This window comes from Quercus lobata, chromosome 2 (assembly GCF_001633185.2).
Source record: "Quercus lobata isolate SW786 chromosome 2, ValleyOak3.0 Primary Assembly, whole genome shotgun sequence".
NCBI lineage: Eukaryota > Viridiplantae > Streptophyta > Magnoliopsida > Fagales > Fagaceae > Quercus > Quercus lobata.
In genome coordinates, this window is record NC_044905.1 from 96,840,328 (window position 1) to 96,853,521 (window position 13,194).

A 13,194-nucleotide genomic window follows, 5' to 3' on the forward strand; every position below is an offset into this window, starting at 1 on the left:
AGATTGGTGACCAAATGACTAGATGGGGGATGGGAACCCACGGTGTTTTTTTGGAAAATGTTTTACCAAATTTTTAAAGGAAAAACATTTCACAACTTTTTATAAAGGATTTTATGGTCAACGGAAAATATTTTACAAGTTTAACACTATATTCTTTACAAATAAACACTTAAAAATGGAAAAACATTTTTCGAAAAATATTTTATATGGAAACAAACGGAGCGAAAGACCACAACATTTTTTGTGTCAAATGGTTGAATGTGTTGGATTTCCATAAGGGTATTCAAAAGATGTAGAACAAAAGCACTTTAAGTCAGGCCGGTCCTAGGCCTAGGCCATTTAGGCCATGGCCTAAGACCCCTTGACATAAAAAGGCCCCAAATATTGGGCGGTAAGTTTTTTTTTTTAGTTAAAGAAAAAGTGTGAGTTAGGGATATATTTTATCCCAATCTTAAGAAGGCCTTAAATATTAGAGTTATGCTAGTATATTACAAGTTTTATTACATAGGTCCTACAAATTGATATGTCACCAATGAAGTAATTCAATACTCATTTATTATTTTGTTGAAGTGCCACCTCATTGTCACATTAGTTTGTAAACTTTTTGTAGTAAAATTTGTAATAAGTTTAGCATTTTCTCCACACAAAAAAACTGTGTATGAAAAATGCTAAAGCCAATACAAATTTTAGGAAAAAAAATTTATAAACTGATATGACAGGATCATGATCGGTGTTACTTAAATAATATAATAAAATGAATGTTTGAATAACTTTTCTTTTATTGGTGATATGCCAATTTGTAAAACCTATATAGTAATTATCATTAGCTCACTTTGGGTGAATTAGTCATATTAATAAGTAAGAATTAATAATGGATTTGAAATTAAATAAAAATAAATAAATATTATTCAAGTGATATTTAGATGTAAAAAGGCTCCTATAAAATTATCGCCTTAGGTCTCAAATAATTTTGGGCCGGCCCTACTTTGAGTCTTCGAGTTTTTAAAAGACATTGGCAAAGGAAAGGACCATGGGAACCATAAGACATTGCTAGAGGACACATCATGATGAGATGCATGAGTGAGTTAACGGTCTTTGGAGAACCATACAAGGCCTTGAGTCTAATATCATGTTGTAATTATTATTGATGTTAGGGGAGAGATAAAGTGGAAGTAAAACTAATGTGGTTTCGCATGATGATCTACATTCACAATGAATACTAAATAGCATTTAATAGCTACATCTAGGGCTAGTCAAGGCCACTTTAGCCATTGCCTAGGGCACTCTATTAGGAAGAAGGCCCTAAAATTTAGATTAACATTTAGTTTGACTGCAATAAAAAGAAATGGGTTGCATGCTCTCTTCCCCACACTAATAAGGTCTCAAAATTGTAAGCCAATAGAAATCTAATCTAATTGAAATATAAGTGTAACAAATCATCGTTTATAATCAATTTTTCATAAAAACTTGAGACATCAATTTTTGTAAGTAAATTACATGCATGGTAGATTGTCAATTTTAGTAGTCTCCCATATGGTCATGCGCCAAATACTCTCTCTCTCTCAACACAAAAATCAAAATTGGAAGTCAATTCATTAGAAGAAAGGAATAATTTTGCATCTCAAAAAGCAACAAAAATGAATGGATTTTAAATATTTCAAAAAAAAAAGTCCCACTTAAGGTTGGTGCCTTAATATCGAACTGAACTTGGTTACATCTAATGTATATTATAATGAACCAAATTTGAGGTATATATAGGAAGATAGTAGACCTATATAATCCTAAACCATGGTAACTCGTTATATTGCAAATCCATGATTTACTTATTTATGGCATAGCTTATTACATATTCTAACATTGAGCCTTGAAGATAGAAGTCGATCGAGTAAATTACCATTGCCTCTCTGCACTAATTTCTTTCTTTCATCTAACTTTGACAGAAGAAGAAGAGACTCTGCAGTAACTTCTTGCTTTCTTTAATTTATCCAACTTTGACAACAGAAGAAGAAGACTTCCAATTCTAATGATCCTAACCAGGGGCGGAGCTAGAAATTTTGGTTTGGTGGGCCAAGTTGTGATGTTAATATATTAGTTAAGACAAACCTCTACACACACACATGTAAAAATTAATTTACTAAGAGAATTTATCATCTTCTAAATTTTAATCAGCATACAAAAGTCATGTATTTCTTCTATTAACATATACAAAAATTTATCATTTTTTACATAGTTTAATTTGTTAAACCTCTTAAATTATAATCCCTTCGTCCCACTTTATTTGTCCTCTATTCCATTTTGGGATGTCTCAAAATATTGTTCTATTTCTAAAAATAAAAATCATTAATTTACTAACGTTCCTATTATATCCTTATTAATTTACTAATTCAATTCTTTTGATAAATTTATTTAAAAGTAGTTTTAGAAACTTATACATTTTTAAAATGTAAACAAGACAATAAATGATATTCCTTTAAAAAGTTTGATTTTTCAAACAGGACAAACAAAGTGGGACGGATGGAGTATAATTTTAATGTAATTTCTCTTTCTTTTAAGAGCACCATTGAAATGACTCAAATTTTGGGAGGGTCAACTTCAATTTTTACATGTTACATTTTTTTTAAATGTAAATAATATAAATACTATAAAATAATTTTTTAAAACCAAGGCCCCCACCCTTGTGTGTGGCTCCGCCACTGATCCTAACGTATAATCATCATGTAAAGTTCCGATGAAACTCTCGACCGGTTAGAATGCTCGACTTTCTTTGCTGTAATACAGAATTATAGATATCTATCAGTCTCTTCTGCATCATGTTACTTCTTTACAAAAGGTACTTCGAAGCATTAAAGCTAATACAGAGTAAAGGCAAATACAAATGCCTTTCTTTCATATCTAGATTCTGCTGATTTCTACAATTTCTCACTTTCCTGACTGAAACAATAAGCAGGTGCTTGTGACAATGAGTCTTGCAGTACTGCGCCAACCTCAAATGTAATAACGTGTGTAGATATTCCTACAGAATGGTCACAATAAAAATTAGTGTCAAATAGTTTGAAGAAGCATGCAAGTTTTTTTAGGGCAGCTATATATATTATTCATTCACCAGCACAAAAAATCTTCCTCTCCTATAGTTTGGGAAACTGTGGCTTTCCAATAGATCTCTCTTTTATGAATTTGAAGAGCCCCATAAAAAAATAAAATTTGAGTTCGAACAAGAGAGAGAGAGAAGAATTTGTTTCACAATCACCTTCTGGGCCTTTTGTCCTTTTATTGCTTAATCTTGCAGGACTTTAGTCACTACATACAACGAAGTGATCATAATCATATTAACAGTTCTATATATGGTTTTGCGGGGTCATACTTATTTAGTATAATTTTCTCTTTAATTTTTGTAGGATTATATTATCAAGTCTAGCCATTTCTTATATTATCAGTTTATTTTTGTACTCTAGGCTGATTTAGCCAGCTTATCTATGTAAAAACTTCGAAGTCTTTCTTCTCAAAAAAAAAAAAAAAAAAATCTCATCTTCAAAATTAATAAATATTTATTGGTTCCTAATTATATTTGTAAAAAACTCGTGAGCTGATCCCAGAATACTTGAAGATAATCATATTCAATTCAATAACAATCCTAATAGATGAATTTCAAAAATAAATAGGTTTTCTTAATGTGGGTTAGGGATCTTTATCATTTTTATAACAACAACATGACCCAAGAAAACATGAGAAAAATGTAATCAGTAGTCATTCATAAGTTACTAAATGTAGTAATACTTTAATTACCAAGAAAAACAACATAAACAATATATAATTAGCCCAACATTCACATTTCATTATCAAAGTAGAAAAGTTTGAAACAAAATTTAACCACATACCATCATAGAAATCCCACCGAACTGGCCTCCTAGTTTGGACATCTTCATAGTACCAAATGAAATCTACCTTTTCCCACACGTTGCAATAAAACCCATCCGTGACCGTAGTTCCAAGGTAATTGGCATCATCAAGAAAATCAGGCCTAGGAATACCCACCTCAAACTCTGTAACCCTACATGTCCCTTGTGCCCCAAGTGTATAATAAAACGAAGTGCCATTGTTCCACTCAATATCATATAAAAGCTCACCTAGTTGCTTCTGAAATATGTTCACGTTTCTGCCTCTTGGCCAGTCATACCATAGGTCACTCATTTGGAGACGGGATGAGCTCAAATTCATGTAAAGAAGTGCATGGAATTGCTCTGGCCATGGCAATGGAGTTGGGGTTGAAGTTGAACCAACCCATTCAATTGAAGGACTCACAAGAAGTAGGATTAGAGAGGCTAAGGAGAGTGGATTGAGTTTCATATTTGTGTCCTTGTTTTTTGAGATTTTTGTTTTTTCTTTATAGAAGGGGATAATGTGCATATATGCCTCATTTGAGTGGCTAAAAACAAATGGAGTTAATGAGACTTTTATCTTGATGAAGTACTTGTTTTTTTCTTTTTTGTTTTTCTTTTTGGCTTAAAGACTAAAGAACTTTCATGTACATACGTCCAGGTCTGAAGTACACCGGCCAGCAATGAATGTAGTTTATCATGTTGTTAATAAATCACACCATTTTATATTTGAAAAGAAGAAAAGATCAGCAAGGCAAGGCAGTGAGGACTGGGGAGTACTTTTTCTATTAATCTCTTTTGGATTTTCATTTTCTATAGAAGAAACTATGTTTCAATTTAGATTATGTTTGGTGGGGTAGACAAGTGAGATGCATGATAGGCCAGAATAAAATGAAAGGTCTTCAATATAGGATTGAGTTCAAGTTATACCTGATTTAACTCTAAGCAATGTTGCACTACCCAATAACTTATTATAAAATTTATATTTTAAAAATCTTACCATTGAATTACATGTTCTATAACAACTATAGTAAATAAATTCAAAATTAGTTTCATAGCTATCAGTAGAAATTGAACTAAAAAAGAAAATAATAAAATAAATAGAAATTATACTTAAATAGCACAAAAGAAGATAAAGAAGAAAAATAATTTTGTAACATAGAGTGCACGGTGGAAGAGAAGGAATGGTATGAGAATTGAGAATGGGAAAGGAAAAAGAATTTTTTTTTAAAAAGGACTTTTATTGGTTTGCATTGTACTTGTAATGTAAACTTACATTGTAAACATATAAAATGTAGTACATATATGTAAAAAGTGTACAATATATAGTAGAACTATAAAGTGTCAAGTGAGAAGGAAGACTTTAGAAAAAAAGAACTTTCTTAAGAGTTGTCTATCTTATAAATGCCATCGCACATTTTTTTATTTACAAGAATACCTCTTTTATTTTTAGGTGAAAAGTTGGGATTTTTGAGGGCAAATTTGGCTAAATTGTTACCTATTATTATAAGATTTTTTAAAAATTTTGGGGGGAGAAGAGGGTCATGGCTCCCCTAAGTATAACGTAGCTCCACCTCTGGATATGATATAATTCCACCTCTGGATATGATATAATTTGAACTTACGGTGAGAAAAGGGATTAACTAGAGTTTAACTTATCAACAACATTTACAACAAAGAACTTTTTTCCTGATAGTTAACTTTATTTGTTCATAATCATGTTGTATAATTGGGAAGAGAAAAGATGAGCATTCTTCAAACAAACAATGTCTCATCTTTCCCTAATGTAGTACTAACAAGCGGTAAGTAGCTCTAATACATCGCAAAGACACACCAACAAAAAAAAATGAATGAAATCTTTCACAAATTAGAATAATATCTTGAAGTATCCTCACGACCAAGCAAACTTCAAATGGTTACATTTTTACTCTTGAGTTTTATTTATTACAATTTACCCATTTTGAAAGAATATTGTATAATAAACTAACCTATGCTAACCCATATCTTTAACATGTTCTATTAGCAAAATAAACTTTCTTTATTATACTACTCATGCAATCACTCGATACAACATATAACGACAGTAGAAAAAATTTTAACCCAAACTTGAGCCAGTCTCAATATAGTGCTCTACCATTCAAGTTTAAACAGCAAAATCACTCAACTTAGTGTTCTTAAGGAGACTACTCACATAAAGATCAAGCATGTATGGGAAGTAATAGATGCGCTGGTGATACCTAGACAACTTTGGAGAGAGCACTAAGTGAGAATTTTATTTGCTTTCATCTTCTTTCTATACCATTAAGAGTGCTATTGCTTTTTATAATTCAGTACACATCAGTCTTCAACTTATACCTTTTGTTTTTTAGTTTATCTACTACCCTTCTACCTAATTTCACCCCAATTTTTACTACTTGCTGAAGTATTCAACTGAGTTTTGGAAAAAAAAGTGGTGAGTTCATGAAGAAGTGTCAACTACTTCAGCATGTTGTAAAATTAGTTGACCGCGTCCCCATATTTATTCTTAAATTTTAGGCTTATTTAGAGCAATACCCACAGATCGCATCTAACTCAAGCTTAGGTAGGTAGTTCCGCAGGCTGATGCATTGGCTACCCGGGATGAAAATGGCAACAATCCACTAAGGCATTCAATGAATGAAAACTATACCCTACGCAGATAATTTTGGGATTGTATCGTGCTGTTGTTAACCAGTGCAGTTAATTGATTATGACCATATGTAGTGGCTGCTGTTCATACTATATTTCCTGTTTGAATGATTCTAATCACCCATTATTATGTCTTTCGTGAGCTTATGGTACAAACTAGCTCTCCCATTATACAAAATAGTGGATCCCCATTTAACATACTACTTTTTCCAATATATTCCCCAGCGATATAAATACGAGGCTAGCAATGAACCAGGGACTTAAAAAGTCCAAAGTGTGCCTAAAGAATACAACATATTCGGACATGCCCTTAACATGACTGACAGGAAATCTTAGTTTGGAGATTTTAAAATGCTTTAAGACCATGAGCTTAGATCATTAAAATGTTCATGTCAATTTATGCTTCATCTCATGAGTTAGATTGTACTCAATTATGGTTGTCAAGGTCTTTCACAGATCACAGCAATTACCTAAAAGATATAATGTATCCCAAAGCTCCATACATACAAAGCTGCTTTCTGGAAATGGCCTAGTGCAGGAAAGCATAATATCCGATCCTAATTTTAGGCAAACAAACCCCACCAAAAATTATGAGTGCAGGACAAAGATCAACTCTTCCCATGTGTACTTTCCAGAATGAGATGAGAAGACGGCCTACATGATTAATTTTGGTGATAATGTGTGCCTTATTGGTAAACCTCTATTTTGTATTATTCCCCAAAAAAAGAAAACCAAAATCTAGTAGCCCAGTGGCACCTGCTGTTTTTTTACAGTGCAGATTGGAAAATCATCTCCGCAAGTTCCTGTGACATTGCACAAAATCCCTCTATTAGATTTATTATCAAGGCCTAATGAGATAGTAAATTGGTAACAATGTAATAATAAATAATTGGCATAATCCAAGCTTAATTACCTGCTTGGCAGAAGCAACTTTGGGTTCTCCCAATTCAAAGGCTTTCTTCTCAAGCATATCAAAATCTGCCTTTCCAGCCTGGTGGAGAATGCAACCATGAATAAGCCAGAGATGACATTTGAAAGCCGGGAAAAAGAAAGGGGGGGGGGGGGGGGGGGGTTGCGGCGGCAGCAGTGTATATAGAATACTTTACCTCAATTTGAGCCCCAAGTTCTGAGTCAAAACTCTGATATCGCTTGCGGACAAGCTCAGCTAAAGAACCATCCTTTGTTTTATGATAAGAAAAGTCATTTGGTGTCATTAGTAGGAGAAAGAATAGAAAAATTAAAATAACCTTAATACATGCAGCAGGTCCATAACGAAATAGAAGAAGCATAAATTTTTCACCTCAATCAGCTTGGCAACATTACAAAGCCCACGGGCCAAGGTATCCATTCCAGAAATATGAGCAATGAACAAATCTTCAACATCTGTACTCTCTCTTCGTCTAAATATTCAACAAGTGAAGAAATGGATCAAAACAATGTATAATGAAATTCACATATTCATCATGAAAACATATAAGATGCATGTAACCATAAGCACGCTTAAGAAAATCAAAAGAAAATTAGGGACTGACAGTTTTGCATCAAAGTTGAATCCTCCTGGTGCTAGTCCACCCTGTGATCGGAACAAATAACAGTTCAATAAATTCCTTTTTTTATCACAACATTTGAATCTTGCAATGAAAAATTGAAGAGATACAATTATCACATACATTTCTGACCACACTGAGCATAACCAGAGTTGCCTCTCCAATATCTGTGAGAAACTGATCTGTATCCCAACCTGTAGCAAACGAAAACAGCTCCAAAATAAACTTCCAGTGTTGGAACATTTTTTATGTCAAGTAAATAAATTACCCAAAAAAGTAAAGAAATGAGGAAAATATTTTATGTTTATAAGTATTGCATACCAATCTGAGGATCGCCAGTGTTTGCATCAATATTTCCCAGCATACTGTTGAGTCTTGCAGTTTCAAGCTCATGGTGACAGCTGCAACGTACAGAGGTATTACAAGGTTGCAGGAGTTACACTTAAGTTCGTGCTTGTTTAATTCAATGGAAAAGTTAAAATTCAGAACTTAGCACTTGCTCAACAAAAAAAAAAATATCATACCTGTGACCAGATAGGGTGGCATGATTGCACTCAATGTTCAGTTTAAATTCTCCTACAAAAGAGAACAGGACACAATAAGGTCTTGAATTTGTTACAGTTAATCAATCAATGTTCTATGCAAAACAATTTGGACATCCATCTCAAGATTCTAATGTTAGTCAAGGACTGCAAATCATGCAAGTTAACCACATTTAAAATCATGAATTATGGAAACACTTATACAGCAAGGTGAGAGATCAAAATGAGAAGAATATGAATGTAGTAAACTTCTGCTTACCTTCAAGGCCATATTTTCGCAGGAAATTGGCTGCTGTTGCAGCATCCCAGTCATACCTGGCAAGAGATTTACCATATGTAAGCATGAAGGAGAGTGCAATCCAGATTATTAATTAAACAGAAAAGTTAAGAAGCATACTGGTGTTTGGTAGGTTCTTGAGGCTTGGGTTCAATCAGCAGTGTCCCTGAAAAGAGCAACAAGAAGAAGAAAAACAAGTTCATTATCGCATAATGGCAGAGTGACATATACTATCTGCTCTACAGATGATAAAATTCTATTAAATTCTTTACTGGTTTATTCTTTGTACATCATACTATCACACAAGTGCTCTAGTATGAGGCATTGGTAATAAATTAAACAATATGTTACCATTGAATCCAATCTTCTTCTTGTAAGCAGCAGCGGACTCAAAGAACCTGGCCTGTATGAAGATTAATAATAACTTAGTAAAAGAAGAATCATCACAATGAAAATTATGTTAAAATAGTAAAGACTAAAGACCCTAGGTGGCTTGGACCGGGAAAGAATTAGCCGAAAAGAATGTAAAATCAAGACAAAGGTTAAGTCAATGTATCATTGAACACAATTGTAAAGTTGATGTGCACTAAACACACCATATGATCAAGCTCTCGTCCCATATCCGTGTTCAAGAGAGTCTGGTAACCCTCACGGCCACCCCAAAACACATAATTCTCTCCGCCTAAATAATGTGTGACCTGTAAAATGTGTCAACAAGCAGACTTAAAATGTGGTGGAAAAACATTGCAAGCATAGGTTACGCACACAAAAATAACATTTCACGCACACACATATACCCACCTCCATGGCTTTCTTGACTTGAGCTGCAGAATATACATATACACCTAATTCAGAGCTGTAAACCAAGTGCATCTGAAGCATAAGTCCATGAATGACAGAGCGCAAACACACAAACAGTCATTTCAGGAAAAATTACCTAGTTGCACCACCATGCATATAGCGAGGATGCATAAACAGCTGAGCTGTACCCCACAAAGGGCGGATTTTAGTTCCCTGAACAGTCACGTTAAAGAGGCATTTAAACAAGGCAGGCTTATCATGTGCAATAGATCAATCAAAAAGAAATTTTTTGTTATATAACATGGATAGAAGCCTATGCACCATTAAGTTAATTGCTCTGCCCAAAGAGGTCCAGGAAATTAAAGGGTTGACAATAACAAAAATGTTTACATGAATGTATGCATCATAAAATTTAATTTTCCACCTTAACATGCTTCTACTTTGCAGAAAAACACAGGATTAAGCTTCACAGGTCATTGAAGATTGGGTGTGCTTGGTTTCTTTTCCAGGATATGACCAAAATAGCACTTGGTTTAATGCCACAATTCATATGCTTAAATTATTAAGGTTTTTAGTTGGTCAATGAGTACATGTTCTCAAATTGATAAAATCAAGAAAAAGGAAATATGTGTGGATATTTGAGCCTCAAGAGGGTCAGGGCGTTCTTGATCCTCATGGAGTGATGGAGACACTGATAACTATGTGGATCTGAAAGGGTATATATATGTTTTGCTTATATATGGTGTGATTTACATTACAGCTATTGACATGACCATTTACCAATTCATTCATATAAAATTACCTGAAGCTCCTTGGCAAGGGCCACTACTTCATCCAAGTTTGCGTTACTTTCCTGTTACAAAGATAACAATGCCAAATGACTGGTTTTGTGGGAGATTCTTAAATTCTATAGAATAAACAGTTGACTATTATTAAAAAAAATTAGAAACAACAAAAACTCAAAATTTTCACATCTGCTTCTGATTCCATAGATTAAATTGAGTAAGCAACAGGAATTTCACCTCCTATTAGCACAATGACCTAAAAGATGACTCACCTCCAGGGTTTTGCCATCAGGAGCTATATCCCTGTCATGGAAGCACCACCAATCAACTCCAAGCTTGTTTATGAATTCAAAGTTGGCTTTCACTGTTATATGCATTAAGAATTTTGTGGGGAAAAAAAGTTCATATCATTTCCACTGGTAAATTATCAGTACCAAGTATACAAAATTAGACAAATAAAGATCAATCTTACTTCTTCTCTTGGCCATAGCCACTGAATTTGTACCATCTTCCCATGGCCAAGACTTTGTAGGTGCACCAAATGGGTCGGAACCACTCCCACGAAATGTATGCCAAAATGCAACACTAAATCTCATCCAATCCTGTTTCCATAAAAACCTTTTGTTAGAAACCATTAACTTCTTGAAAGCCTAAATCATATTACAAATTCAAACTAACCTTCATTTTCTTCCCGAGAATCTCCTCCTCTTTATTGTACCATTTATATGCAAGTGGATTCTTGCTAGAAGGACCCTGCATAGACAAAAGTTAAATTCACATATTTGTGCTATCACAGTCATGAAGACCCCCATTATTATTATTTTTTTTTTAAGAAATAGAGTTGTATACAAAATACAAAATACAAAGTTCCATGATTTAAAAATCTAAATAGATTTTAGGAAAACTAAGTCTTTAACTTTATAATTCACAGAGATTTAAAACTGATAACTTGACAGACATTGAGAAAATAAAATTTTCCTAAACCCATATTTTAATAGAAACACAAGAAAAAACATGGTAAAAAGAAAAATGAATAATCTTTACACACCACAAATGGACCATAAGGTCCATAACTCTCCCTACCTCATACTTAATTTTGGGAATCCCAGGAAAGAATTCCCCTTGCCATTCACTCGAATCACTGCAAGCCTCACCAAGATTAGCATCGCATGTTGGTGGATTAGCAATCTGCAAGCAAGATGAACCAACCCCAAAATAAGATGATAAATTTCGTAAAATACAAGTACAAAGCTGTAATATTTATCCAAAAAATAAATAAATACAAAGATGTAAGGAACAAAACACAAAAGGTAGCTTCTTTACCACTCCAATGGTAATCACATTCAAACAAAGAAGAAGCAAGAAAATCTTCCCAGCCTTCATCTTCATACTCTCATGCAAACTGCTCTGCAATATATAGTAACAAAGGAATTTTAGAATAACCAATCATCGGTCAATAAACAAAGAGACACACCCATGCAAATTCAGGAAATACCCAGATCAAATTTAACGCATAAAAACTCACATAATTATTAGAAATAGACCAATTTGGGGAATACCCATTTACCAAATCAGCACATAAAAACATGGGTTGTTGTCACAATGTTAGAATACTTCAGTTGTACAAGAAATTTCACAAAAGAATCATTCTAACCAAACAAAAAGGCCAACAAAAGACAAACAAAACTATAGAGAGAGAGACTCACAGATTGAAACTGGCTTTTGGGTTCAGCTTCGATTGGAATAGGAACACGTAAGTCTATCTTAGTAATGTCAGTTAAATAGATATACTGTAAGGACTGAGAAGTAGTAGTAGATAATATCAAGATTATTCAGCTTAAAAAAAAATTGTAAAAAATTAATAATAATATCTGAGATTAATTTTTTTTTTTTTTTTTTTTTGATGTGCAGATTAGTTTGCACTGCACACGACTCGGACTGAGTCCTTTAATTTTGCTATGTATAGATATGACCCTTTTCACCTTCACATGTTTGCCACACAGTGGCTTTCCTTATTCCCCAGTTTTAGATAATTTATTTACTAAATATGAAATAAAAAGATAAAACTAGATTTTTATTGGGGGAAAGGATAAAAATTAGTTTATTTACTAAAAAAGTTCATCAATAACTCAATAATCAGATTTGGATTCCCTTTAATATCAATATTTAAAAAGTACTATATTTTCAATAAAAAAAAGTGAAAAGTTCTAATCGGTTTTAATTTAAATTTACAATTTAAATTATTTTTTTACTTACTCGTAACAGTCAATAACAGTTTATTATTTAAAATTTTTTTTTGTGAAAATACTATGAACATAGCATTTTTTTTTTAATGTTATTATGCATGGATTTTACCTATTTGACTATTTCACCTTAGCTGTTTTCAATGATACATTTTCATTATCCCTATATTTTCAAATAACTTATTTGTTATATAAAAACTAGTTTATATTTGCTAAAAAGTTTGTTTTGTTTTTGCCGAACAACAACTATAGGTATTTTTTTAGTCTTTAACCTCCTCGAAGAATCAGGAAAATAAAATCTATCAGATTGATGATACGTAGTGCCCGTTTGGGTAGAGCTGAAATTTTATATTATTTCTTGGTCAACTATAAGGATTTTTTGGTCATTTTATTGACCTTTAACCTCCTCGAAGAATCAGGAAAATAAAATCTATCAGATTGATGATACGTAATAGGA

At 33.0% G+C, this 13,194-nt stretch overlaps 2 protein-coding genes across 3 annotated transcripts; both read right to left on the reverse strand.

Moving 5' to 3' along the window:
* Positions 1 to 2,743: 2,743 nt before the first annotated feature.
* LOC115977381 (uncharacterized protein At4g14100-like) lies at positions 2,744 to 4,418 on the reverse strand. The gene is made up of 2 exons (XM_031099205.1): positions 3,876 to 4,418; positions 2,744 to 3,013 (listed from the first exon to the last, which is right to left on the reverse strand). The coding sequence occupies exons 1-2, from the start codon at positions 4,402 to 4,404 to the stop codon at positions 2,910 to 2,912; spliced, it is 633 nt and encodes a 210-aa protein (XP_030955065.1). The 5' UTR covers positions 4,405 to 4,418; the 3' UTR covers positions 2,744 to 2,909.
* Positions 4,419 to 6,894: 2,476 nt separating this feature from the next.
* LOC115977382 (xylose isomerase) lies at positions 6,895 to 12,361 on the reverse strand. Of its 2 annotated transcripts, none has more exons than XM_031099207.1 (21): positions 12,201 to 12,361; positions 11,818 to 11,901; positions 11,578 to 11,682; positions 11,173 to 11,247; positions 10,967 to 11,096; positions 10,767 to 10,858; positions 10,512 to 10,562; positions 9,846 to 9,922; positions 9,710 to 9,764; positions 9,505 to 9,606; positions 9,260 to 9,311; positions 9,029 to 9,074; positions 8,891 to 8,946; positions 8,614 to 8,665; positions 8,411 to 8,490; positions 8,213 to 8,283; positions 8,075 to 8,115; positions 7,843 to 7,942; positions 7,649 to 7,720; positions 7,456 to 7,533; positions 6,895 to 7,345 (listed from the first exon to the last, which is right to left on the reverse strand). In XM_031099207.1, exons 2-21 carry the CDS (start codon positions 11,881 to 11,883, stop codon positions 7,310 to 7,312), a joined length of 1,437 nt encoding a protein of 478 aa, XP_030955067.1. In that variant the 5' UTR covers positions 11,884 to 11,901; positions 12,201 to 12,361; the 3' UTR covers positions 6,895 to 7,309. The 2 variants fall into 2 exon arrangements, with proteins under 2 accessions (XP_030955067.1, XP_030955066.1); XM_031099206.1 differs by lacking the exon at positions 12,201 to 12,361 and adding an exon at positions 12,020 to 12,153.
* Between the last annotated feature and the right edge of the window lie 833 nt (positions 12,362 to 13,194).

What these genes read in the sequence shown, in the direction of transcription:
- LOC115977381 (XM_031099205.1), bottom strand. Translation starts at nt 4,404, where the DNA reads ATGCACATTATCCCCTTCTATAAAGAAAAAACAAAAATCTCAAAAAAC. An exon ending in TCGGTGGGATTTCTATGATG is followed by an intron (nt 3,014 to 3,875) that starts GTATGTGGTTAA and finishes ACCATTCTGTAG; the next exon opens with GAATATCTACACACGTTATT.
- LOC115977382 (XM_031099206.1), bottom strand. Translation starts at nt 12,082, where the DNA reads ATGTTTTTATGTGCTGATTTGGTAAATGGGTATTCCCCAAATTGGTCT. An exon ending in CAAGAACCTACCAAACACCA is followed by an intron (nt 8,947 to 9,028) that starts GTATGCTTCTTA and finishes ATCTCTTGCCAG; the next exon opens with GTATGACTGGGATGCTGCAA. An exon ending in TGCTCAGTGTGGTCAGAAAT is followed by an intron (nt 8,116 to 8,212) that starts GTATGTGATAAT and finishes TTCCGATCACAG; the next exon opens with GGTGGACTAGCACCAGGAGG.